Raw genomic sequence first — 26,122 nt, 5'->3', positions numbered from 1 at the left:
CGATCAATTTCACGCGCGCACACGATCAATCACACGCGCGCACACAATCAATCACACGCGCACACAATCAATCACACGCGCACACAATCAATCTCATGTGCGCACACAATCTCACGTGTGCACGCAAGCAATCGCGCGCGCACGCAAGCAATCTCACGCGCACACGAGCAATCACACGTGCACGCAAGCAATCACGCGCGTACGCAAGCAATCACATGTGCGCACACGAGCAATCACGCGCGCACGAGCAATCACACGCAAGCACGCAAGCAATCACACGCACGCACACGAGTAATCACACGCACGCACGCAAGCAATCACACGTGCATATGCAAGCAATCACACGCGCGCACACGAGCAATCTCACGCACGCAAGCAATCACACGCGCGTACGCAAGCAATCACGCGCGCACATGAGCAATCATGCGCACGCAAGCAATCACACACGCGCACATGAGCAATCACACGCGTGCACACGAGCAATCACGCGTGCGCACGCGAGCAATCACGCGCGCACGCAAGCAATCACGTGCGTACGCAAGCAATCACGCGCGCACACGAGCAATCATGCGCGCACGCAAACAATCACGCGCGCACACACACAATTTAGATCCAACAGACCACGAGTTACATTGAAGATGCTAGTAATTCAGTTTCATTTCAGTATGTAATAAATTTTGCTGCAAATGTTTAATGTTAGTGTCCCTAGTTGCCAATTCCCTCATGTGAATATAGAAAAAGCATTCTAAAAGCCACATGATCTTTGCTACTGTATTTGAACAAGCCTATTTTAGAGGATTAGCACTTTTTAATGACTTTAATCCTCTCAAGTGTTTTTTTTGCATTCTTCTGAATTTTGGATTTTGCAGTAATAATAGTTTGCAAATGCAGGACAACATATGTTTCTAAATTAGCAAAATATTTATATCTAAAATAAGTCCATACAGTGACATTTATTAAAACTATTTAAAGAGTCTACAACATTTGATTCTACAGAGAGGCTGTTATAAAATAAAGGTCATATTGTGCCGCTATAAAAGCCATTAGGGATCAATGTGGGGTAGTATTTTTTTTATCAAGTGGTCTTGGACGAAAGATCGTTTGGGGATTTGCTGTACTTCTGCATATAAAATGTGTGTACCCATGACAGTGCATCTTAAATAGAAATATATCTGTTTGATATTTAAAGTGAAACCACAACACAATTTCCACCAAAACACCTTGACATTATTTCAATTTAATTGTGTTTTGAGATTTCAGCTATCAAACAAAACAATGTGGTTTCATTCTCAACTGCAATCCAATGGGAGGGTGCCGAATCGAGGGATGGAGGATTAGAATACATGGCACCTAGAGTAGCTGCTGTCACTGGATCCAGATACTGGGGCACCTTCTTCATCCTGGATAGGTTGATGAAGGACATAAAACATCATATAATCATCTGTTTAATTTTGGTCATTTTTATGCTTTTAATATTCATGCTAAAATGATGAAATCCGATACAATAAATTACTTGGGAGCATCATAATTGCAGGAAAACGTTCAGAAGCCTACCATTCGACCTTGAAGTAGTTATTATTTGGGAAACATATTATTTGTTACACTTGATCTGTCATTGTTTATACTAGCCTGATAAAAGCTCAGACTGTAATATAAAGTTGCACGGTCTACAAATGGTTTATCCTTATTCATCAAGTTAATTGGGAATTGAGTTTTATAATCTTCCTTTCCTTTGCAGATGGTGACGATGACCCACAGGTTTCATGGGTAGCTTCATCGCCTTCGAGCAAAGATGTTGCATCACCTTCCCAGATGCTAGGAGAGGGCTGTGATCTCAGTCTTGTCGATGAAGAAGGAGGGACCGGTTTGCCCTACCCGTGTCAATTTTGCGACAAATCATTCAGCCGTTTGAGTTACCTTAAGAGGCATGAGCAAATCCACAGCGACAAACTTCCCTTCAAGTGCACGTTTTGTAGCCGCCTATTCAAACATAAACGAAGTCGGGACCGTCACATCAAACTTCATACTGGAGACAAAAAGTACCATTGTCATGAATGCGAAGCAGCTTTTTCTCGCAGTGATCACCTCAAGATCCACTTGAAAACGCACAGTTCGAGTAAGCCGTTCAAGTGTACAATCTGTAAACGTGGGTTCTCCTCCACAAGTTCATTGCAGAGTCACATGCAGGCTCATAAGAAGAACAAAGATCATGTTACCAAACTTGAGAAGGAGATGAAGAAAGAAGATGTTGTCTGTGATTATTGCGATGAGACGTTTAATCAAGCTGAAGACTTGGAAAAGCACATAGCAACAAATCACCCACAGATTTGTGAGAAAGCAGAATTGCAGTGCATCCACTGCCCTGAAGTATTTGCAGAAGAAAACGCACTGATCAATCACATTGATCTAGCCCACGGGAATAAGAAACATAAGTGCCCAATGTGCCCAGAACAGTTTCCTACGGTGGAAGAAGTCTATTGCCACTTGGATAGTCACAGACAACCAGATTCCAGCAATCATAGCATAAGTCCTGATCCTGCTACAGGAAGTGCAGCTTCAATGAGCAGCACAACCCCAGATTCCAGTGCTTCAGTCGAACGAGGTTCCACGCCCGATTCTACCCTAAAGCCATCCAGAAGTCACAGGAAACCTTCAGGATCTTTGGAGAGAGAAGGAAGCCAAAACTCCTGGTCACCGAAAGTGACCTATAGCTGCCCATATTGTTCTAAGCGTGATTTCAGTAGCTTGGCTGTCCTAGAAATCCATTTAAAAACTATTCACTCAGATAAACCTCAGCAAAGTCACACATGCCAGTTCTGCCTTGATTCACTTCCCACTTTGTATAACTTAAATGAGCATGTCCGGAAAGTCCACAAAAATAATGTTTTTCCAGTAATGCAGTTCACCAGTGCATCTACATTTCACTGCAATTACTGCCCAGAAATGTTTGCAGACCTAAATAGTTTGCAGGAGCATATACGGATTACACATTGTGTCCCAAATGCGCTGTCTCAAGATGGAAACCATACTTTCTTTTGTTCCCATTGTTCGCTGGGATTTCTTACAGAATCTTCGCTCTCCGACCACATTCAGCAGGCTCACTGCAATGCAGGAAATCCCAAGTTAGAGTCTCCTGTACTACAAGCCACACAGTCCTTCATGGAAGTTTACTCTTGTCCTTACTGTACCAATTCACCCATTTTTGGTACCATCCTTAAGCTCACAAAGCACATCAAGGAAAACCATAAGAACATTCCACTCGCAGCAAACAGTGGCCGAAAGTCGAAGTCAGAACAAAGTCCCGTTTCTTCTGATGCAGAAGTCTCTTCTCCCAAAAGACAGCGGTTATCAGCAAGTGTACCATCACTATCAAACGGTGAATACCCATGCAATCAATGTGATCTCAAATTCTCCTCTTTTGAAAGTTTCCAAAGCCATCTGAAGTCCCATTTGGAAATTCTCCTAAGGAAGCAGTCTTGTCCTCAGTGTAAGGAGGATTTTGATTCCCAGGAGACCCTGTTGCAACACCTTACCATACACTACATGACAACCTCTACTCATTATGTTTGCGAGAGCTGTGACAAGCAATTTTCCTCAGTGGATGATCTGCAGAAGCACTTGCTGGATATGCATACGTTTGTGCTATACCACTGCACATTGTGCCAAGAAGTGTTTGATTCCAAGGTCTCCATCCAAGTGCATTTGGCGGTGAAGCACAGTAACGAAAAGAAGATGTATCGTTGCACAGCCTGTAACTGGGATTTCCGAAAGGAGGCAGACCTTCAGCTTCATGTCAAGCATAGCCATTTGGGCAATCCAGCAAAGGCCCGCAAATGTATATTCTGTGGGGACACGTTCAGTACAGAAGTGGAATTGCAATGCCACATCACAACACACAGCAAAAAGTACAACTGTAAATTTTGCAGCAAGGCCTTCCATGCTATCATTTTACTAGAAAAGCATTTGCGGGAGAAACACTGTGTGTTTGACAACAGCAGCCAAAATGGTACTGCAAATGGCATTGTGTCGTGCAACAAAAGAGTGGAGACTGATCTCCAGAACATACTGATGAAAAACCAGGAAGCTCTAAACAGCCATGAAGCTAGTGAAGATGATATTGATGCTTCAGAGCCAATGTATGGTTGTGATATCTGTGGTGCCGCATACACTATGGAAGTCCTTCTTCAGAACCACAGGTTGAGAGATCACAACATTCAACCTGGCGAGGATGATTGTTCGCGGAAAAAGGCTGAATTCATCAAGGGGAGCCACAAATGCAACATCTGTGCAAGGACTTTTTTCTCGGAGAGTGGCCTCCGAGAGCATATGCAGACCCATCGTGGGCCTGCAAAGCACTACATGTGTCCTATTTGTGGTGAGAGGTTCCCTTCACTTCTAACACTGACTGAGCATAAGGTCACACATAGCAAAAGTCTTGATACAGGGACTTGCAGGATCTGCAAAATGCCACTGCAGAGCGAAGAGGAATTCATTGAGCATTGTCAAATGCATCCAGACCTGAGAAACTCTCTCACTGGGTTCCGTTGTGTAGTTTGCATGCAGACAGTCACCTCTACACTTGAGCTGAAAATTCATGGAACATTCCACATGCAAAAATTATCAGGAAACTCTGCATCATCATCTCCAAATAACCAGAGTCATCAGAGACTCTATAAGTGTGCTTTATGTCTGAAAGAGTTTAGGAGCAAACAGGACTTGGTGAAGCTTGACATCAATGGCTTGCCCTATGGCTTATGTGCAGGATGCATGAACAGAGGCACCAATGGCCAATCTTCAAATGTAACTCAGCAGGAAAACAATGAACGAACCAGCGCCAGTCTTCGATGTCCTGATTGTGCGGTTAAGTTTGAAACTGTGGAGGATCTGGAGAGTCATATTCAGATAGACCATAGAGAAATGACACCGGAGACAAGTAGCCAGAAAAAGTCATCACAGGCATCACCTGCTCCAAGGGTAAGAAAATTAAAATAATTAATTTATATCAGGAACAGAAAGAGAAATCTATATTAATACAGTATTCCTTAGGAAGGGTAGTGTACCTAAATATGTGCAATAATAAACCCTAGAATTTTTCTTGACTGATTTAGCTGTGCAGGTACATGTGTTTTTGGAAGAATCTTGAAAACATTTCAACCTGGTACCCTTTTGAATACAATTAATATCTTTAAAGTGATTTTTCAGTTTGAATTAATTTAAGATTTTGTATAACTTGAAAAGGTTGTCTTGTGGCACAGTGGGTAGCGTCCCTGCCTCTGGGTCAGAAGTTCCAGGTTTGAATCCCACCTAAGGACTTGATTGCCAAGGAAGGTTCATTCATAATGTGGCCAAACAGGTTGAGTATCAACCTGCAAAATCCTCCTAACATGTCAGTGGCAGGCAGTAAGAACGGGAGAGACTCCTGGTCAGCCAAGCTTGATGTGGAGTGGCGCCTCTCAAGCTATAATCCTCTGGTGACAGACCAGTGGCCTGTTCCAGGAAAATCCTTGTAATGGGAGCAGATGAAAGTCTGCCTTGCGCACCACTGGGTGCGGGAAGAGAAACAACTGCCAATAATTTTAAATAGGAGGCCAGTAAGCTCAGTTGTAGATGGCGAGTGTGTTGTTCAGATTAATGGCAACAACGTGGTTTAAATTCCTATTCCAGCTGAGGTAGATTTGGGATCTGCCTCATTGCCCTGTCCCCAAGAGTGGAAGGCAATGGCAACCATCAGTGACAAAAATACTGCCACACAAAACAGCTCAGGGTGAAGCATCAGCAGACAGTGAGCCAAGAACCAAAGCACACGTGAACGACAACTTTAAATAAACAGTGCTAACTAAATGAGTACACTTAATAAATAAATGAGTAAATAATAGTTTCCTTCATCTTATAATTGTCGGACAGAAGAAGACCTATCAGTGCATCAAGTGCCAGATGACTTTTGAGACTGAACGGGAAATACAGATCCATGTTGCAAATCACATGATTGGTAAGAAAAATGTTTTTATTTTATCCGTTGAAGTCATCAGAATTTTCATGTAAGATAACTCTCTGAGAGGAGTTTTTTGCCAGGAAATGGATTAACTTGTTTGTTGAACAGTACCTACAGTACCTGTTCAGTTGTAATGTGGACATTCTGTGGATAGTACCTTGGATAGAGGTGAGATGATGCAGTAGGGCAGAATGGACCAAACGATGTTTTGCTGAACATGTCTTTTTTCACAGTATTTTTCCATAATTTGTGTTTGTGTGGGTATAGTTGGTAAAGCACAATACTTCAGTTTCAGTGCATCGTCTACTTTCTGCTCCATTACACTTTTGTGTTTTAATATTAACTCTAATAATATCATTAGAACTCGCTGGATAGGAAAGTAATTGGACCTGCTCCGGCTTTGCCAGTGTAATTTTCAACATGGATTTGACTGCGCTTCCAGCGAAGTAATGCCAACAGAGCAGGGGACAGATGCAGAATATTTCCCAGACAATGTTCACCTTTTTCATCGCTCCGAGAGCACACTATGCCAGGGAAAGTGTGTGGACATTGGGCGGACTCAGGGTGGGGTTCATTTGTGATATTCCCCCTTCACTGCGTGCACATGGTCAAACAGTGAAAGAACTCAATTGCAGAATGCACTGTGCATTGCTGCTGCCCTTTAAACTGCATTCCAGCAAGAGGAGATTAGAAAAGATAACATGGAGAAGTGATAAAGCAGTGACAGATGAAGTGCAAGGTTTTGATAATATTTATGAATCTTAAGTATTTTGCTTTGTATTATTAAGTCAGCCAATATGGCACAGCACAGTAAAACATCTGGCATAAAAACAGAAAATGCTCAAAATACTCAGCTGGTCAGGCAGCATCTGTGGAGAGAAACAAAGTTAAGGTTTCAGATCAATTGAGAATTTTGATGATTTACTACATTTGCCACATTGCTTCAAGAACAGCAAAGCACTGATTTTTTTTTAGTTCATTAGTTAGGTACTGGCAAACTGGATGTTTGGTCTTCAAGTAAAATTTTAACAAGATGTGACTGATTTGGCACAGTTCCAGTAAATTATCTGCAAGAAACCAAGTATTTAAACATTTTTTACTGTATCTAGAAATTTCAGATATTACTGGTTGATTATGAAGTACAGGTTGATAAATGGTGAAGGTTTTTCATCAGAATTTCTACCTGATTCTGTGCCATTAATGGGTAAAATGGAGAGGGCTGATGCAAAACCGCCTCAAGATTGTCAATCCCTTTTAAGGCCCAGATAAAGTCAATTCCGAAACCTTTAAATGGGTGATGAAGTAGGTGCGGCTAATTTCCCTGACCTATTTTCCCAACCTCCATTCCAAACTTTTTTATACAGCCTAAATATACAAGTGACAAGAAGGAGAACAGCAAGATAATGGTTGGGGTGGATACTGCCTGGAGGAGGTTGTTTGGGTTGCTGCAACTGAGAGTTGGTGTTACTTTCTCTACATAAAGATGTCTTCATTCTATATTCAGCTCTGTTAGAAATATAGCTTTGGATTGGGGACATGAATTTCCCCGATGGGAAATCCCTCTATTCCTTTACTATAAATAGTAGATGGAGCATGCTAGATTGGAGCCACTTAGAGTGAGGCGTCACAGAATTTTTTTTCTTTCTGCATGCGCACATCAACTCACTGGAGTTCACAGATCAGGAAGGTCTTTTATTAATTGTAACTGCTTCTCAGAAGGTTCCCCCTTACCTACAGGCTATGGATAGAGTTGTCAGCTGCTATCGGAAAAACAGCGGCCTACTTCAACCAGGTAAACAACATTGTCTCTACCAGTTAAGGTCACCACTGCTTTGAAATTCTTTGCCACTGGATTCTTCAAGGTAGTATCTGGTGACCTTTCCCACATTATTCAGGCCACAGCTCATCACCACAGCAAAAAGGTCACTGATACTCTGTTCAGGAGGACTACACAATTCATATCCTTCCCAATGGAACCAGAGAAGCAAAGGGAAAGAGCGAGTTACAGCCTGGCATGGTTCCCAAATGTGCAAGCAGCAACTGACAGAAGCAGATAGCACTCGAAACCCTATATGTCAACCATGTAAATTTTATGAGTGGCAAAGGCTTTCATTCTATTAATGTTCATCAAGTGTGCAAGGTGCCAGTCAGCTTATCCTGCATGTGAATGCCCAACACCCAGAAAGATGATAGGACATTTTTATCATGTGATAATCCACCATGTCAGCCCTCAAGACTCCATGCCACATATCAAGGTGTTGATTGGCAGTCTGGCTTACCCTCTACATTCCTGGCTGATGAACTCAGCACAGTTCCCAAAAATAGAATGGCAACACTTATTCATTGAGAGAAGAATAAAGTAAGAATTTGTAGTCTTATCACCCTGACTCTTCAGGATCATAACAGAGACATAGGCCTGGATATTCGCTCCCAAGTTAGGTAGGAGTCAGGAAATTTTGAGGTTCACTGCACCCACCTTTCAATGCGGGTACAGGATGGAGCTGGGCCACCTGCCCCCTGGGCCCAGAACAGAGGTGGCCATAGGGGCTGCTGAGTGCTGAGGTGGGATGTTTAAAAGCCTTGCCTTAGTTCTCTGGATCTCCATCCCAGTTAATTTCTTAAACATTGGGCCCAAAAACCCTCATTCCTTAGACGTCTCAGCTGTTTCCTGCCCCTACACCACCCGCCTGCTTCCCATGCCCATACACAAGAAATAGGAACAGAAGTAGACCACATGGACCATCAAGTCTGCTCTGCCATTCAATATGATCACGGGTTTCAACTTGACGTTTCTGCCCACTTCCCATATCCATTGATTGTCTGAGAGACCAAAATTCTGTCTATGCCAGCCTTAAATGTATTCAACAAGGGAACATCCACAACTCAGTGTAGAATTCCAAAGATTCACGACCCTTTGAATGAAATAATTTCTCCTCATCTCAGTTCTAAATAATCAGTCCTTCATCCTGAGACTGTGCCCCCATGTTTTTAATTCCTCAGTTAGCAGAAATAATCTCTGTGTTCGCCCTATCGTGTCCCTTCAGAATCTTGTACATGTCAATGAGATTGCCTCTCATTCTTCTAATCTTCGGAGAATATCGGCCCAGTTTACTCAGCCTCTCATCATAGGACAATCCTCTCATCCCTGGGACCAATTAAGTGAATCCTCACTGTACTCCCCTCAATACCTTATCTTAAATGAGGAGACCAAAACTGCACACACTACTTCAGATATGGTCTCAGCAAAACCCTGTACAATTATAGGAAGCCTTATTTATCTCTGTCTTCTAATCCCTTTGCAGTAAAGACCAACATGCAGTTTGCCTTCCTAATTGCTTGCTGTATTTACATGCTAACTTTCTGCAGTCCTTGTATGAATATACCCTAATTCCTTTCAACATCAACACTTGGAAATTTCTCACCTTTCAAAAACTATTCTGCTTTTCCTATTCTTACGACCAAAGTGAATAACTTCACATTTCCTTGCATTATACTCCATCTGCCTTCTTGTTTCCCATTCACTTAACCCTTTGCAGCCTCTTCTGTCTAACCCACAGCTTACCTTTCCTCCCAACTTTGTATCATCAGCAAACATAGAAACATTACACTCTGTCTCTTCATCTAAATCTTTAATATAGATTGTAAATAGCTTACACCCCAGCACTGATCCTTGCAGGACTCCATTATTCACTGCCTGCCAATTTGAAAATTCTCTGATTATGCCCATTCTGTTTCCTCTATCAAAGCTAATATATTACCCTGAACTCTGTGAGCTCTTGCCTATAACCTTACAATGAGGCATCTGATTAAATGTCTTTTGGAAATAAATACATGCTAACTCATACCAATCCTCCGGGTGCTCCGGTTTCCTCCCACACTCCAAAGATGTGCAGGTTAGGTTGATTGTTCATGCTAAATTGCCTCTTAATATCCTGGGATGCGTAGGTTAGAGGGATTAGCGGGGTAAATATGTGGGGTGACGGGGATAAGGCCTGGGTGGGATTGTTGTTGGTGCAAACTCGATGGGCCGAATGGCACTGCAGGGATTCTATGACTCTAATCATGCACCTACCCACCCCTAATGGCCCCGCATACGCTCCATGCAAATACATTGCTCCCAGGCACTTGCATGGGGTCTTATAGCTACTATGACAGCTAGGCGTTATCTCATGACCCCCATCCATCCCCATGGTCCCTTATGGCCCCTATGTCAGCTCAGTGGCAACTATTGCCTCCCCACCCATCACCCTTTGCCCTTACATCCTCGATGTCAACTCACCTAGTATCCACCATAGGCAGATATCAGGAGTCATGCTGACCTGAAATAAAATAAAGTTCTAAATCTCTATTATAGACTTCACTAGATACAAAATAGTTCCATTCATGAAATCCCATTCAATGCATTTGATTTCCCACAAGCACCTAATCCCTTGCAGGAGAAAACATTTGTATCCATTATCCCATATGGAAGGCAGCTAATCCTTCAGTAACCCTTATGAGCTGCCAATCAAACTGGGAACGTATAACGACCCCTCCCACCCCATTGGGTGGCTGTCTATGGAGATTACATGTTCTCCCTGTGGTGTTCCGGTTTCCTCCCACTCCCATAGTCCACAGATGTGTTGGTTAGATGGATTAGCCATGGTGAATGTGAGGGGCTGCAGGGATAGAGCAGTGGTGAGGGCCTGGGTAAGATACTCAGTCAGAGAGTCGGTGCAGACTTGATAGGCCAAATGGCCTCTTCTGTAAGGATTCTCTGATTCTATTTTATTGTTTTCTATTCTATTCTATGATTCTATTAATGCCATATTAACATTTAGGGTTATATCAACAAACAGCTATGGAATCTACGACTAGAACAGATTATTTTCAACTTTCAGCGGTAGGCATTCTTTTCAACCTTTACAGGGCCATTTAAATAATTTGAGATCTTGATAGTTCTACAGACCTTATCTAAACTTCAAGGGCATTTACTATTTTTCATTCATAGCTCTCACGCTTCTGGATGACATCATCAACACACTTGGAATATCTTGGAACATATCTTTAAATTAAAAAATGTAACATTGTTTTAAAAAAATTGAGATGATTTTGAAGGAAACTGTGTATGTTTATTGATATCCATCAATCTTATTTTGTCATTGTGTTTAACATTTTAAACTCACTGGTCAAAGAGTGCATGCATTTTGTGGAGATGCTTGATTCCAGCAACATGAAGTGTCACTGAAATGGGGATCCAATGCAAAATGTTTGTTTCTAGGGTGTTTCTTATTTGCAGGAATCAGTAAGACTAGGTGCCATGAATAAATTGGTGTGTATTTCCCTTTTTTAATATTTGGAATTACTTTGTAACTCAGTAGAGTAGCCTTAACTTTAACTCATAGATACTCTGTGCATTGTGCGTAATTTATATTTATTGTGTTTTGATAATACAGTTGAGGCTTGATAAATGCATAGTTTACCATAGAACAGTGGCCTGGATTTTGTGGTAAACTTAATGTTGTGGCTGTTGGCAGACAATCAGACAACAACACCTGGCAACCACACACATGCAGTTAAATGTGTAAATTAAGAAGTTGCTATCCGAATTGCCTTGCTATTCCAGACACTGCATTATCCTGGCATCTTGCCTAGAGACTCACTATTTAAATATATTGAGCATGTAAAATTGCACTTACCCACTAGATACCCCACCAAACTCACCAGTAAAATTTTAGGTGTGTCCAATCTAGTTTAAGAGGATTTTTAACGGTTTGGTAAATCTTAATTACCAGCAAACACCCTGTCGGGCACTGAAAATTAATTTTACAAGTGTGGAATCTTATTCCTTCAGATTGCAATTATTGTTGGAGATTTTTTAAAAATTACTTTCTTTTGCTTTTCCTTTCTGTTTATTTTATCCCTCTGTAATCCCAACTTTCTTTCCCTCTTATTTTGCTTTCTTTGCATGATTTGACATTGGATTAACTTTTTGATTGACACTTTCTGGTTCAGACGCTGCATACCTCATTATGAATTCTATAAGTCTGATTGCTTACGGACATGGACAGTTGTTTGCCCTGTTTGCACAGGTCCCAGTTCTCATGTAGAAGGCATTACACTCAAATGGATTTCTACAAGATCTAGTGCAAAAGCTCATAAAAAGGCCATGGGCAAATGGAGCTGTTGATTTGCTGTTGACAACAAAATCTAGGCTAGTATCCCTGAATACATTTGATAATGGGCATGGTAGAATTTATTGTACTGGTCATATGTCAGTCCAGAGTGCATTATGTCATAATGCAAATTGATCATTTTGTTACTTTTATTTGGCCTTCACTCTGCCTAGACCTGTTACGTGTTTCAAGCAAGAATCCCTATCAATAAACCTGAAAGTATACCGCTCTCGTCAGTGAGCTTGCTGAAGCCTTTCAAAAGAAATTTGTAAGTGTTGTGAACTGACAAGCCACTGCAGAAATCACTGAAGATTTGTATGAAAGTGGTGAGGCCATCTGAAACGAGAGACAGACACCAAAAATTCCATTCACCCTTTCATGTGTTATTGCTTATGTCAAAGGATGTCTGAATGCAAATGGATACTGTGTATGGGCTATAGAGTCAGTTTGCCATTACAGGAGATTTGTGTTATTTTTCCCCCGGTGAGTGTGTTGCTGGTGTTGGAAGCTGCAGCAGCTTACTTCAAAATCAGTTCTTCTTATTGTGCGACCGCCGTTGTGCCCTTTCCTTCATGGATAATGATGGCACTGAAAACAAGGGGTTCACCAATTAGTGCACAGAAATCTATCACAAGCATAAGTTTTTAGTTTTTTTTTGTTAAGTGTGCTCCAGTATATTAAGCAAGAGAATATATTCTGCAGGATATAAATCTAATAGTGATATTCTGTTAATAGTGAAGTAAGACAACGTTCTCCTATTATTTTCTCTTGAATTTCTCTGGCGACCAGAGCCAAATCTCTCTGATCTTCATGCAGTAACAATGCTGTACTCTGGGTGGAATTTGGTGCAAGATCTGGTTGCACCAGCTCTCAACCCCTTTTCCCACTCATCAAAATTTGCAGTGATCTGGACGCAAGGCACAAAATATGTTAATCCATAATCAGATAGGTGCATACCAACGCACATAGTGAATCCTTTGAAGAAGTATCAAAAAGAGCTGACACTGGTGATTCAATAGATTTAATATATTTGGACTTTCAAAAGACCTTCAGTAGGGTGCAGCAAAATAGAGTAAAGTCAGAGTATGTGGGGTGCAGATACTCACCATTAAAAGTACTAGAGTGACTTATATTAACAAAACCAGTTAAAAAATGGAAATTAAACCCTATTGTCATTTCCATAGGGGATATAATTGAATTGAAAAGGATTGAAATCTTATTAAACTTGTGTAGAGTCTCCACATTATCAAAAGGATGTAGAGGCAATGAAGAAGGTGCAAAAAAAAAAATCATGAGGCTGATACCCAGAATTGAGAAGTTCAGAAAAGATTAACCAGGCTTCAGCTCTTTCCTCGAGAAAAGAGAAGACTGGGGAGTGACCTGATAGAGACCTTTAAGATAATGAAAGGATTTGACAGGATAATTGCCAACAAAACTAAAACCATCAGCCATGGATATAAGATAGTCACTAATAAATCCAATATGGAACTCAGGAGGAACTTCTTTACCGAAAGACTGGTAGGAATGTGGCATGTACTACCACAATGAATAATAGTGACAAATACCATACATGTATACATTTAAAGAGAAGGTAGATAAGCATATGAGGGCGAAAGGTACAAATGGAAATACTGATAGATTTGTATGGACGGGTGTGTGGAATATAAACAATACCATAGACCATTTGGGTTGAATGGCCTGTTTCTTTGCTGTTAACTCAATGTAATTATGTCATGTGATATTAATCCCACATATGCTGCCTTTGAAAGCCAGGTGCACAAGACACTTGTGCATCCCTGGTGTACAGGACCTCTGAGGCATTTAAAAATTAAAATACCACAGTTTGCTTAATGCAGAGAAATCAACTGAATACGTAACCAGCCTATTTAAACTAAGTGAACAGTATAAGGACTTTAATGAGGCCCATAATGTGGACCTCTTAGAATACGAACTTCCAGATTAAGGCAGTAATGACTTTGTCCAATCAGGGAGACCTACATCTGTACATAATGTGGAGTGTTAAGGTTATTGGCACTCTGGGGTTATATTCGGTACAGCAAAGTACCTGTCTGAGTTTTGGTTACCGTGTAAATAAATCTAAATTTAGTGAAGGGACACTGGCCTTGGAGGAGTTATTTCAAACAAATTTAAATACAACTTTTAAGTGCACTGTCAGATTGCCTTAGTTGCAGCCAAACCCTACCACCAATATCTCAGATGACAAAGCCACTCATGCCAACCTGCAGCGTGCTCTGGATAACATTCAGACTTAGGCTGTCAAGTCGACCAGTAAGACAATAAGACATAGGAGCAGAATTAGGCCACTCGGTCCAGCGAGTCTGCTCCGCCATTCAATCATGGCTGATATTTTCCTCATCCCCATTCTCCTGCCTTTTCCCCATATCCCCTGATCCCCTTATTAATCAAGAACCTATCTATCTCTGTCTTAAAGACACTCAATGACCTGGCCTCCACAGCCTTCTGTGGCAAAGAGTTTCACAGATTCACCACTCTCTGGCTGAAGAAATTCCTCCTCATCTCTGTTTTAAAGGATTGTGCCTTTAGCCTGCAGTTTTGCTCTCTGGTTCTAGTTTTTCCTACTAGTGGAAACATTCTCTCCATGTCCACTCCATCCAGGCCTCGCAGTATCCTGTAAGTTTCAATACGATCCCCCCCCCCATATCCTTCAAAAGTCCAATGAGTACAGACCCAGAGTCCTCAACCATTCCTCATACAACAAGCTCTTCATTCCAGGGATCATTCTTGTGAGCCTTCTCTGGACCTTTTCCAAGGTCAGCAACCACCAGATAATGACCATCTGAAATAAAGGACATCCCATCCATCTCCTTTTTGACTTACAATGACACCATCATTTCTGAAACTCCTGTGGCCAACAAGTAGGGGATCACGCGTGGTAAGTGTTTGAACTGGATCAGTGATACCGACACCACAGTAGCAAGTGCAGAGTAAAGACAGGGTATTCTACCAGAATGGCTCACTTCCTGACTTGTCAAAGCACCTCTAACATCTATAAATCAATTCAGCGCTGTTTTCAATGTAACTATTCCTGTAGAAACCTGTAACATTTAAAAAGGAGATTCAGACTTCCAATTGACAGCTGAAAGATTAACACAATAAAATTTCATTTAGAATTTTTTTATATATAAAAAATCACTAAAAACACTATTGACTAAACTTCATTTTCTTTTTGTCATTGAGCCATTATGATATAGAAGGAAGCTATTTGTCATACCACCTTCTCTGTAGAGCAATCCAGTGTGCCCATTTCTGTTCAATCCCCACAGCCTGCCAAGTTTATTTTCCTGACATGCCCATCCAATTGCCTTTCGAAATCATTGATCATCTCCGATTCTTCAATCCTTGTGGACAGTGAATTCCAGATCATTACTACTTTCTTTAGGCCTTTTATACTTTAAACTACAGAGAGGAACATTTCCCTTTTATACTTTCACACACTGCATTCTTAGCAAACCATCCATCGTTGCTCCCAGCTCCAATTGGATCCTGTACCCCTGCTTTGCTGAGTAGTAACTTCAAGCGACTGTCTCCAGGCACTTCTCTCAGTTTTCGGAGAGTTTTTAAAATCCATCTCCAGCAGTAAAGCCTGTTCAGATGATTCCTCTCCCCCTGGCCATTTCAGGACAAATCTCCTGGAATCCTTCAAAAGCCTCATCCTCCCACATCCAGCTGTGGTAGCTCACAAAGTCAAAACAGTCTTTTCTGTCTGCTGACCACACTGAACCTCTGCTGTCTGTGTGCGATATTCATTGATTTGTAGGGAAGCCTGTACCTTGTACTGAAACATGTCTTCCTTGCAACCTTCCCCATGGAAGTGTGAAACTTGATATCTAGGTAGGAATGCTAATTAGCTATACTTCATTCGCTTTCATCTTGGAAATAAATGGACTGTTCACAGCACAACTATTCACAACCCATTACCAAGAACATCTTTCTAGGGCTTTGCAAGGCTCATGGACTACTCATTGCAACTGAGAGACTGCTGCCATTGTCTCCAAGCGGAAATACCTTGCACCTTTTTTGTTAAAAATTTATGTTGTCCGTTCATCATTGTTGCTGTCAGGTGGACAGAGTGATGAAGAAGGCATTCGGCATGCTTGGTTTCATTGGTCAGAACATTGAATACAGGAGTTGGAATGTCTTGTTGAAGTTGTACAAGACATTGGTACGGCCACACTTGGAATACTGTGCGCAATTCTGGTCACCCTATTATAGAAAGGATATTATTAAACTAGAAAGAGTGCAGAAAAGATTTACTAGGATGCTACCAGGATTTGATGGATTGAGTTATAAAGAGAGGTTGGATAGACTGAGACTTTTTTCACTGGAGCGTAGGAGGCTGAGAGGTGATCTTATAGAGGTCTATAAAATAATGAGGGGCATAGATCAGATAGATAGTCATTATCTTTTCCCAAAGGTACAAAAGAACAAAAGAACAGTACAGCACAGGAAACAGGCCCTTCGGCCCTCCAAGCCTGTGCCGCTCCTTGGTCCAACTAGACCAATCGTTTGTATCCCTCCATTCGCAGGCTGCTCATGTGACTATCCAGGTAAGTCTTAAACGATGTCAGCGTGCCTGCCTCCACCACCCTACTTGGCAGCGCATTCCAGGCCCCCACCACCCTCTGTGTAAAAAACATCCCTCTGATGTCTGAGTTATACCTCGTCCCTCTCAGCTTGAGCCCGTGACCCCTCGTGATCGTCACCTCCGAAAAAGCTTCCCACTGTTCACCCGATCTATACCCTTCATAATCTTGTATACCTCTATTAGATCTCCCCTCATTCTCCGTCTTTCCAAGGAGAACAACCCCAGTCTACCCAATCTCTCCTCATAGCTAAGACCCTCCATACCAGGCAACATCCTGGTAAGCCTTCTCTACACTCTCTCCAATGCCTCCACGTCCTTCTGGTAGTGCGGCGACCAGAACTGGACGCAGTACTCCAAATGTGGCCTAACCAGCGTTCTATACAGCTGCATCATCAGACTCCAGCTTTTATACTCTATACCCCGTCCTAAAAAGGCAAGCATACCATATGCCTTCTTCACCACCTTCTCCACCTGTGTTGCCACCTTCAAGGATTTGTGGACTTGCACACCTAGGTCCCTCTGTGTTTCTATACTCTTGATGACTCTGCCATTTATTGTATAACTCCTCCCTACATTATTTCTTCCAAAATGCATCACTTCGCATTTATCCGGATTAAACTCCATCTGCCACCTCTCCGTCCAATTTTCCAGCCTATCTATATCCTGCTGTATTGCCCGACAATGCTCTTCGCTATCCGCAATTCCAGCCATCTTCGTGTCATCCGCAAACTTGCTGATTACACCAGTTACACCTTCCAAATCATTTATATATATCACAAATAGCAGAGGTCCCAGTACAGAGCCCTGCGGAACGCCACTGGTCACAGACCTCCAGCTGGAAAAAGACCCTTCGACCACTACCCTCTGTCTCCTATGGCCAAGCCAGTTCTCCACCCATCTAGCCACTTCTCCTTGTATCCCATGAGCCTTAACCTTCTTAACCAACCTGCCATGTGGGACTTTGTCAAATGCCTTACTGAAATCCATATAGACGACATCCACGGCCCTTCCTTCATCAACCGTTTTTGTCACTTCCTCAAAAAACTCCACCAAATTTGTAAGGCACGACCTCCCTCTTACAAAACCATGCTGTCTGTCACTAATGAGATTGTTTCGTTCTAAACGCACATACATCCTACATACACATAGGTAGGGGAGTCTAAAACTAGAGGGCATAGGTTTGTGAGAGGGGAGAGATTCAAAAGTGTCCAGAGGGGCAATTTTTTCACACAGAGGGTGGTGAGTGTCTGGAACAAGCTGCCAGAGGTAGTAGTAGAGGTGGGTACAATTTTGTCTTTTAAAGAGCATTTAGATAGTTACATGGGTACGATGGGTATAGAGGGATATGGGCCAAATGCGGGCAATTGGGATTAGCTTAGGGGTTTTAAAAAAAAGGGCGGCATGGACAAGTTGTGCCGAAGGGCCTGTTTCCATGCTGTAAACCTCTATGATTCTATAACCTTTCTCTCAGTAAAACAATCCAAGTCATCCTTTGATCTCTAACAATCAAACCACCCAGGTTTGCTGTCAGGCAGACTTCAGAACTGGTTGCATGACTCCCTTCATTTACCCTAAATTTAAAGCTGCGGCCCCAAAATATAATAATTTTATACACCTCCTAAGTGTATGGATAGTTGCAGCTGCAACGAACTCGGGAATTTCAACGTCATCCAGAACAGATCATTCGATAAATGCCTCTCATATTGAAGTCAATACCAACTCTCTCCATCCCTAGTGCACTGCAGCTGCAGTATGCATGATCTATATAGTGTTCTGCAACTGCAGTATGCACGATCTATATGGTGTACTGCAGCAACCGACCAAGGTTATTTTGGCAGCACCTCCCTCCCCTGTGACTTTTACTACCAATAATGACAAGAGCAGCATTGTTGAGGGATACCATTGCTGCCAGGATCCCCACACACACTATCCTGTCTTGGACATTTTTTGTTGTCTGTTCATCATTGTTGCGTCAGTATTGTTGAATTGCTAACACAATCACTTTAGCAGTTCAAGGGCAAGATGCACTACTGCCTCCCGAGGGCATTTAGCGATGGGAAATAAATACAGCCTTGCTACTGTTGTCCACATCCTGAGCCCCTTTTTGAAAGCTGGGTTTACTAATGGCACGAGTGCCTACCACAGGTGTGCAAATGCCCCTAAATATGAAATTTAGAATGAGGTCTGGGCATGTCTGGAAAAGGCTGAAGTTCTGCTCAGTCCTAAAATCCACCCTAAAAAAGTTATCCATTGGAAATTTTTCTAAGCATTGTATTTATTGTGAAAATACATGTCCCATGTAAGATATATATGTGCTCCCTATGTTTATTTCAAGGGAATGATATGCCTTTGTATAGCATCTTAGCTTTGCTGAAACTGGGAATTTCCATGTAAGCAAATCCTTTCGGAAATCAGGCTTGTATTTTTCTCTACATCTATTCCTATCCTATCAAATTGCCTGTCTTCACAATTGCCATAGAGTGGAATGCAAAGTAAGCAATGGCAAAGCAGATATCTTCAGTGTCACCATAGCTTCCATTTCCCCATGCCTGTGTTCTCTAAATTTGCACAATGAAATACGTCTACTGAAGATGATCAGGTTGAGCCATCGTGTAGATTTGGGAGAGGGTGTCTACAAGATTTTACTAGGAAAGCAAAAGAGAGTTGTTTTGCCAATGTTCACATGGTAGAAATGTTTGAGACTCTGTGCTAAATAAAAATACTCAATTTAACGAGTAAGCTTCTACTATGATGCTATTAAGTGCAGTAGAGTAATTTCTGTCACCATTGTTTATTTGGATTTTGAGGTCCATTTGCTCTGTAAGGATATCCTTGAGTTAATGAACATCCCAGGGTAATGTTAAATATAGTTACTGCACTATGTGCTCCACAGGACGTTTATAGTGGAACTGATCCACAGGAAATAAATAGAAATGGACTCTGAGGATGGGGACTAGTCACCATCAGAGACAGAGGGAAGGATTGGAAATCAGGCTGCTGAGCTCAGGATTCTCACTGCATCCTGCATCTGACCCAAATGCATGAATTATCAGGGGATAGAGTACTATAATTCATAACTGCAGCACTTAGTTAGCAAAAATGAACATCCATGTTGTTGATTTCCCCTTTCTGCTCTCATTTAGGGGTAGAGAATAAACCAGAGTCAGTTGGCTTGAGCCTAGCTTCATTTTCCTTGGACCTTGCAAGATAGAAATATAGGAAATAGGAGCATGAGTCAGCCATTTGGCCTGTCAAGCCTACTGCGCCATTCAACTAGAACCCACCACCCCAGCCAGGGGAAACATATTTCCTCCGTCTACTCTGTTGAGCCCTTAAGAATTGTGTATGTTTCAGTGAGATCTCTTCTTATCTTTCTGAATTCTAGAGAATGCAGGCCCAGTCTCCTCAATCTCTCCTCATAGGACAATCCCGCTATCCCACAATCAGCCTTTGTTGCATTCTCTCTATGGCAGGTATATACTGCCATAGGTAAGGAGACCAAAACTGTATATAGTACTCCAGGTGCAATCTCACCAAGGCTCTACAATTGCAACAAGGCATTTTACCCCTGTACTTACATCCTCTTGCAAAAAAGGCCAGAATACCATTTGCCAGTTACTTGCTGCACTTGCATGTTAGCCTCAGTGACTCATGAACAAGGTCATCCAGATCCCTTTGGATATCCCAATCTCTCACCGTTTAAGAAATAACCTGCATTTCTGTTTTTCCTACTAAAGTAGATAACCTCACTTTTTGCCACATTATACTCCATCTTCCATGTTCTTGCACACTCACATAGCCTATCTAAAGTCTCTTGGCATCCACCCAGTTTTGTTTAATCAGCAAACTTGGAAATATTACATTTGGTCCACACTTCAAACCATTGATGTAGATTGTGTATTGCTGGGCCCAGGCACTGATCTTCATGGTACCTCACTAGTTTCAGCCTGCCATCCTGAGAATGACCCGTTTAGTGCTGCTCTTTTTTTTCTGACCATGAACTGATTCTCAATCGATGCCAGGATTTTGTTGAAATACAGCTTTTGTGCTTTGCATTTTAAAATATTTATGTAAAATTATAGTAATATTAGCCAGCATTTTCATTGCTCCTGCTCTTTGCAAATAACTTTTAATATACAGATTTTGTTTTTCTTTGAATGGATTTTGTACGGTGGGCCGTCTTTTTAGTAGTTCTACATGTGAATATTTGTAATTAAGCATATCCAAAGCAAATCTTAGATTAGAAGCTTTAAAATAAAGTTGAAGTAAAGAATATGTGTAGGAAGAGAAATACAATGTATTGCATTTGTGATCAAATCTGGTTTAATATTACCTCTGGTTTAATATTACCTAACGGGTGTAAATTGAGAGGGGTGGATACTCAACGAGACCTTGGAGTCCTCGTGCATCAGTCGCTGAAAGTAAGCGTGCAGTTGCAGCGGGCGCAAAGAAGGCAAATAGTATGTTGGCCTTCATAGCGAGAGGATTTGAGTATAGGGAAAGGGATGTTTGCCTGGATTTGCATTGGGCATTGGTGAGGCCACACCTGGAGTATTGTGTGCAGTTTTGGTGTCCTTATCTGAGGAAGAACGTCCTTGCTATAGAGGGAGTACAGCAAAGGTTTACCAGGCTGATTCCTGGGATGGCAGGTCTGTCATATGAGGAGAGACTAAGTCAGTTAGGATTATATTCACTGGAGTTTCGAAGAGTGAGAGGGGATCTCATAGAAACTTATAAAATTCTAACTGGATTAGACAAGGTAGATTCAGAAAGAATGTTCCCAATGGTGGGGGAGTCCAGAAGTAGGGGTCATAGTTTGAGGATAAGGGGTAAACCTTTTAGAACTGAGGTGAGGAGAAATTTCTTCACCCAGAGGGTGGTGAATGTGTGGAATTCACTACCACTGAATGTAGTTGAGGCCAAAATGTTGTCTGATTTCAAGAAGAAAAGAAGCTCCTGACGCTCAAGGGATTTGGGAGGAAGGAGGGAATCAGGATATTGAATTCAATGATCAGCCATGATCAAGATGAATGGCGGAGCAGGCTCAAAAAGGCTGAATGGCCTCCTCCTGCTTCTAGTTTCCATGTTTCTGTGTTAATATCAGGAGTTAGCTAATGAAACTGGGTGAAGAATTGGAAAATTGGAGTTTTATCAGCATTTGTATTTTCTACCTACCTTTGGTAAGTTGAACTATCTCACGGTAAATGACTTGAAAGGCTTGCCTTTGTAAGAATATTTTGTTGTTGCACCATGTGATTTACAATTTCTGCGCCCTTTGTGGTGCCTCCATATGGTCTGCAGCTGACATTAGATGTATTTACTGTTACTATAATTGAAATAAGTTGCTGATGCTACTGTGTTTAGATTTCAGGTTATTACTAGCTTATTGAGTTTGTACTCCCTGTCTAAATGTTAATACAGCCGTTTACGTTGTTAGGAATCTGCTGTTCTGAGGTTGAGTTTGTGGGGGGGGGGGGAATACCATGATGCAGTGAATAATCAAGATACAACAGCGCACACAGAAGACCCACTAATAATGAGATTTCTCAATAATTCCATTGTCCATTGTGTGTTGCAGCCACAAAAAGGATAACACGCCTGGCAGACACTCAGTATGATGTCCCACCCGATCTTTTAATTGTTTCATCATAGACCATGCAATCTGTGTTTCTCAAACTATCTCTTCCTCTCAGGGACTCATTCCTCGGTGAGCCACACAAGGATAGTCTGATTTATTGATGCAAGATTTAGTATTGCACTTCAGAACCTTCAACTGATGATTGAAAGAGACATCTTAACGGGCTCAAAGTCTATCGCTACAGGTGATTTGACGTTAGTACATCATCCAGTAAGCAGACTGCTGTAATTTGTTCCTGCACGACAGAAAGCAGGGTCCCCACCCAAATGAAACCAAAAGGTGTTTTCCATTTTACAAGGATTGTGAGTAGAGTTTGAAGCACTGTTGCATAATTATACTTGAGAGTTAAGGAAGAGTAATTGCGAAACGTTCTTTTGGTATCTACATTTTGTACAAAGAGTGAGCGTAGTTCATAAACATCTAGCTCTGGCTTGAAATTTGAAGCTGTTTTTTTCTGAAGGTGAAGCACCATACATCTAAAGCGAAGGTTTCATGTGACAGTATTTCTGCTTAGAAAACCTTCACAGTTGGATGTGTTTTAAATAGAAAGGAAAGTGCTTTAGTTGCTGGGCATCCTCCTCTTATTTTCCGTGAAAGGCAGAATCAGTGCAGGGGCCTCATTTAGAATTCCTTCCTAAGTGAGGTTAAGAAATCAGTCCTTTTCCCTCTTGTTATTGAGTTGAGATCTGTTTCTTATGTAGATATAAAATTCCTTTGCTACAGTGTAAATGATGTGACAGTAATCAAAATTCTAGTCGATGGTTTGTATCCTCAGTAAGTAACGTTTTCAAGTGCACCAAAAGTAGTTTGTTCATTTTGTATTTTCCATTGACATCTGATATTTGCCTGGCGAAGAATAATTGCCAGCATGTTTCAAACACGCTGTTTTGGGTACATTCATATTTGATCTAAACCAAACCCTTTCACCAAACTTGTATTTCTCTTAGCTTTCAATGGAGTTATGGAGTTTGGTACCTCTGTGTTAGTTGAGGTTTTGGCTTCTAAACAAATAGGTTGTAATCATCCTAAAGAGCTTGTACCTTCCAGTAACCTTGTTATGTAATAAATAATTAATGAAGGCAGAGAAATGATTTCTTTTTAGGTGCAGTAACTCTCATCAATGCCTTCAATGCACCAGATTCCCATATTTTCTGAGCATTGAATTAGATTTTTGTTCATGTGTACCCTTTTTGTGTGTGTCATACCTCAATAGTTAATAACCTAATAAACAAAACAGCGATTGCCTTGCTGCTATTTGGAGTGAGATTGTTGAACAATGGCCGTTCCTTAGTTCATAAAATAAAAGCAAAGTTAATATGAAACATGAAAGAGATCAGTTTTTTTTCTTTGGTTTTCGGGGTGTGAACTTCTGCTTTGTATTATGATCTGGTTAGGGACTGTTAACATTTAAAGAGAAATCCAAACACCTCATTTGAACCAATCAGAACTATGCCACAAGATTTCACTTTCTGTTTAACAAAACACAAACTTTATTGTATATTGAACAAATTAATCAAAGAAAATATGATGAAGTTAACACTGTAGCTTACACCTCCATTAACTGCCCTTAGGTTTACTTCTTAACCTTTGCCAAGAGTTCTCTTATATTTTATTACATCTTAAAGTTATTTACTTCTATAGGAAACAACCATAATTATGCCACAGTCCTCTGGAAACTAGCTTCCATTCTCTTTAGCTCCAGCTATTCTCAGAGGTAAAACTTCCATTTACCAGCTTGGGACTGTGGATAGCTCAGTCCCTTGCTCTGGTTACGTTTTCAGTACTTGCAAGTGAATCTGCTGGTTGCTTTCTTTCCCATGAGAGTCGAGAAGGACCTCTGTAGATTCTTAGGCACATTTCAAATGAGGCAATCTTCACAAAATCTAAACTGAGATTAAGCCTCATCCACATTTCACCCGACAAATGATGAAGTTAGTTCTTTACCCTGTTTACACTCCAGGTCTATCCAACTACCATTAACTTTGGCCTTTTAGTGAGCTGCAACCACACCAGGTCCAAACTGCAACTACTAAGCTTGGATGGCTCTGTCTCCCTTTATACAGTCTCAATCAGTTTCAGTCTGCACAGAAGTTTTTGTTTCCAAACCTCAGGTTAAGTTTTTGTTTCCTTATAAACTGGGAGGGTCAGTTTCCTTTCTATGTTGCCCCTTTCAGTTTTCATTTTCAGTTAGGTCATGCATTGTTAAGTTTCTCCATCTACTGTTTCATGTATCTAACTCTTCAATTCTGACCTTTTTAGAATCTCCCAGCTTGTTTGTGTGGCATTTACTTCATTTTCTACAGTATTAACTTTAATTCTTAAAACTATAATCCATACAATATGTACAATTCCTACAGTGCAGAAGGAGGCCTTTCGGCCCATCGAGTCTGCACCGACTACAGTCCCACCCAGGCCCTATCCCCCATAACCCCATGCATTTACCCTAACTAATCCCCCTGACACTAAGGGGCAATTTATCACGGCCAATCAACCTAATCCGTACATCTTTGGACTGTGGGAGGAAATTGGAGCACACGGAGGAAACCCACGTAGACATGGGGAGAATGTGTAAACTCTACACAGACAGTAATCCAAGCTGGGAATCGACCCCGGGTCCCTGGCGCTCTGAGGCAGCAGTGCTAACCACTGTGAAACAGTGCTGCCCCACTAACTATAACTATAAGTTATATCCTAAGACTGAAGTGTATAACAACCACAAACCATGAACTAGATATTCACAACATTAACTATGTGCCAAGGTCAGTGAAAGTTTGAAGGTTGTATTTGAGTTTATCATGTGAAGAATTTGGAAAAGGAAGGTCCTGTGGTACCAAGGCTGAAATGCTTAAAGGGACAGGTATTCCTTGTAATTTCCACAATGAGATTGCTAGAGATAGCCATGGGATGTAGAAGTTAACTGAATTTTAGAATGAGAGATAGTGCCTCTAAAGGTGAGTAATTTAATTTTGCGGCGTATAAATAATTAGTTACTCAAGATAATTGAAGATGAATGTTCTGTTGCAAATATGGTGCACAATGCTGAGAAGCACAGCTGAAAGTTGATCTGATTAGAAACATTTTGGGAAAAGAAAGTTGTGTGTCAAAGACAAGAAATTGCTGAACAGCTCAACAGAGTCAGAGTGGCAAACATAAATCGACTTCACAAACTGAAAACTTGGAGGGGCTTAATTGATTTGTCAATTAATTGAATAGTAATAATTCTAGAATGCTATGTTTAATCGAGATTCCACGATGTGGTGCATTAGACCTGGGTATAGCAGGGTGACGTACACTTTTCACACTGTTAAAAGGGCAGTTTAAGTTATTGCCAAACAACTTCTCTGGCATTGAAAAATAACTACGATATATCGAAGTCTCTTCCCTAAAGGTTTTAATTTTTGGGGTGAATTTTAAAACTTTTAATTTAACTTGTTTTTAAATTTACATTTCTGATCTTTTTTCCTCCTCCTCTCTTTATCCAATCTTTTTTTCTCTCTTTGACCAGGATTCCATAGAATCATAGAAACGCTACAGTGCAGAAAGAGGCCATTTGGCCCATCAAGTCTGTACTGACCACAATCCCACCCAAGCCCTACCCCCATATCCCTACATATTTACCCGCTAAACCCTCTAACCTACGCATCTCAGGACACTAATGGGCAATTTTAGCATGGCCAGTCAACCTAACCTGCACATCTTTGGACTGTGGG

The 26,122-nt window shown here is 41.3% G+C and overlaps 1 protein-coding gene across 4 annotated transcripts in view; it reads left to right on the top strand.

Moving 5' to 3' along the window:
- znf423 (zinc finger protein 423) overlaps nucleotides 1-26,122 on the top strand; it is a 372,637-nt gene that overhangs the window by 185,033 nt on the left and 161,482 nt on the right. For 3 of the 4 annotated variants that reach the window (XM_078210855.1, XM_078210854.1, XM_078210852.1), the window contains 2 exons: nucleotides 1,739-4,974; nucleotides 5,905-5,989. In XM_078210855.1, coding sequence (XP_078066981.1) covers nucleotides 1,739-4,974; nucleotides 5,905-5,989 — 3,321 coding nt within the window. The remainder of the gene's footprint in view (nucleotides 1-1,738; nucleotides 4,975-5,904; nucleotides 5,990-26,122) is intronic. The other variant, XM_078210853.1, reaches the window with a different exon arrangement.

This window comes from Mustelus asterias, chromosome 4, assembly GCF_964213995.1.
Source record: "Mustelus asterias chromosome 4, sMusAst1.hap1.1, whole genome shotgun sequence".
Lineage (NCBI taxonomy): Eukaryota > Metazoa > Chordata > Chondrichthyes > Carcharhiniformes > Triakidae > Mustelus > Mustelus asterias.
The sequence above is the reverse complement of the archived record's forward strand: the minus strand, read 5'-3'. Positions and strand labels throughout refer to the sequence as shown.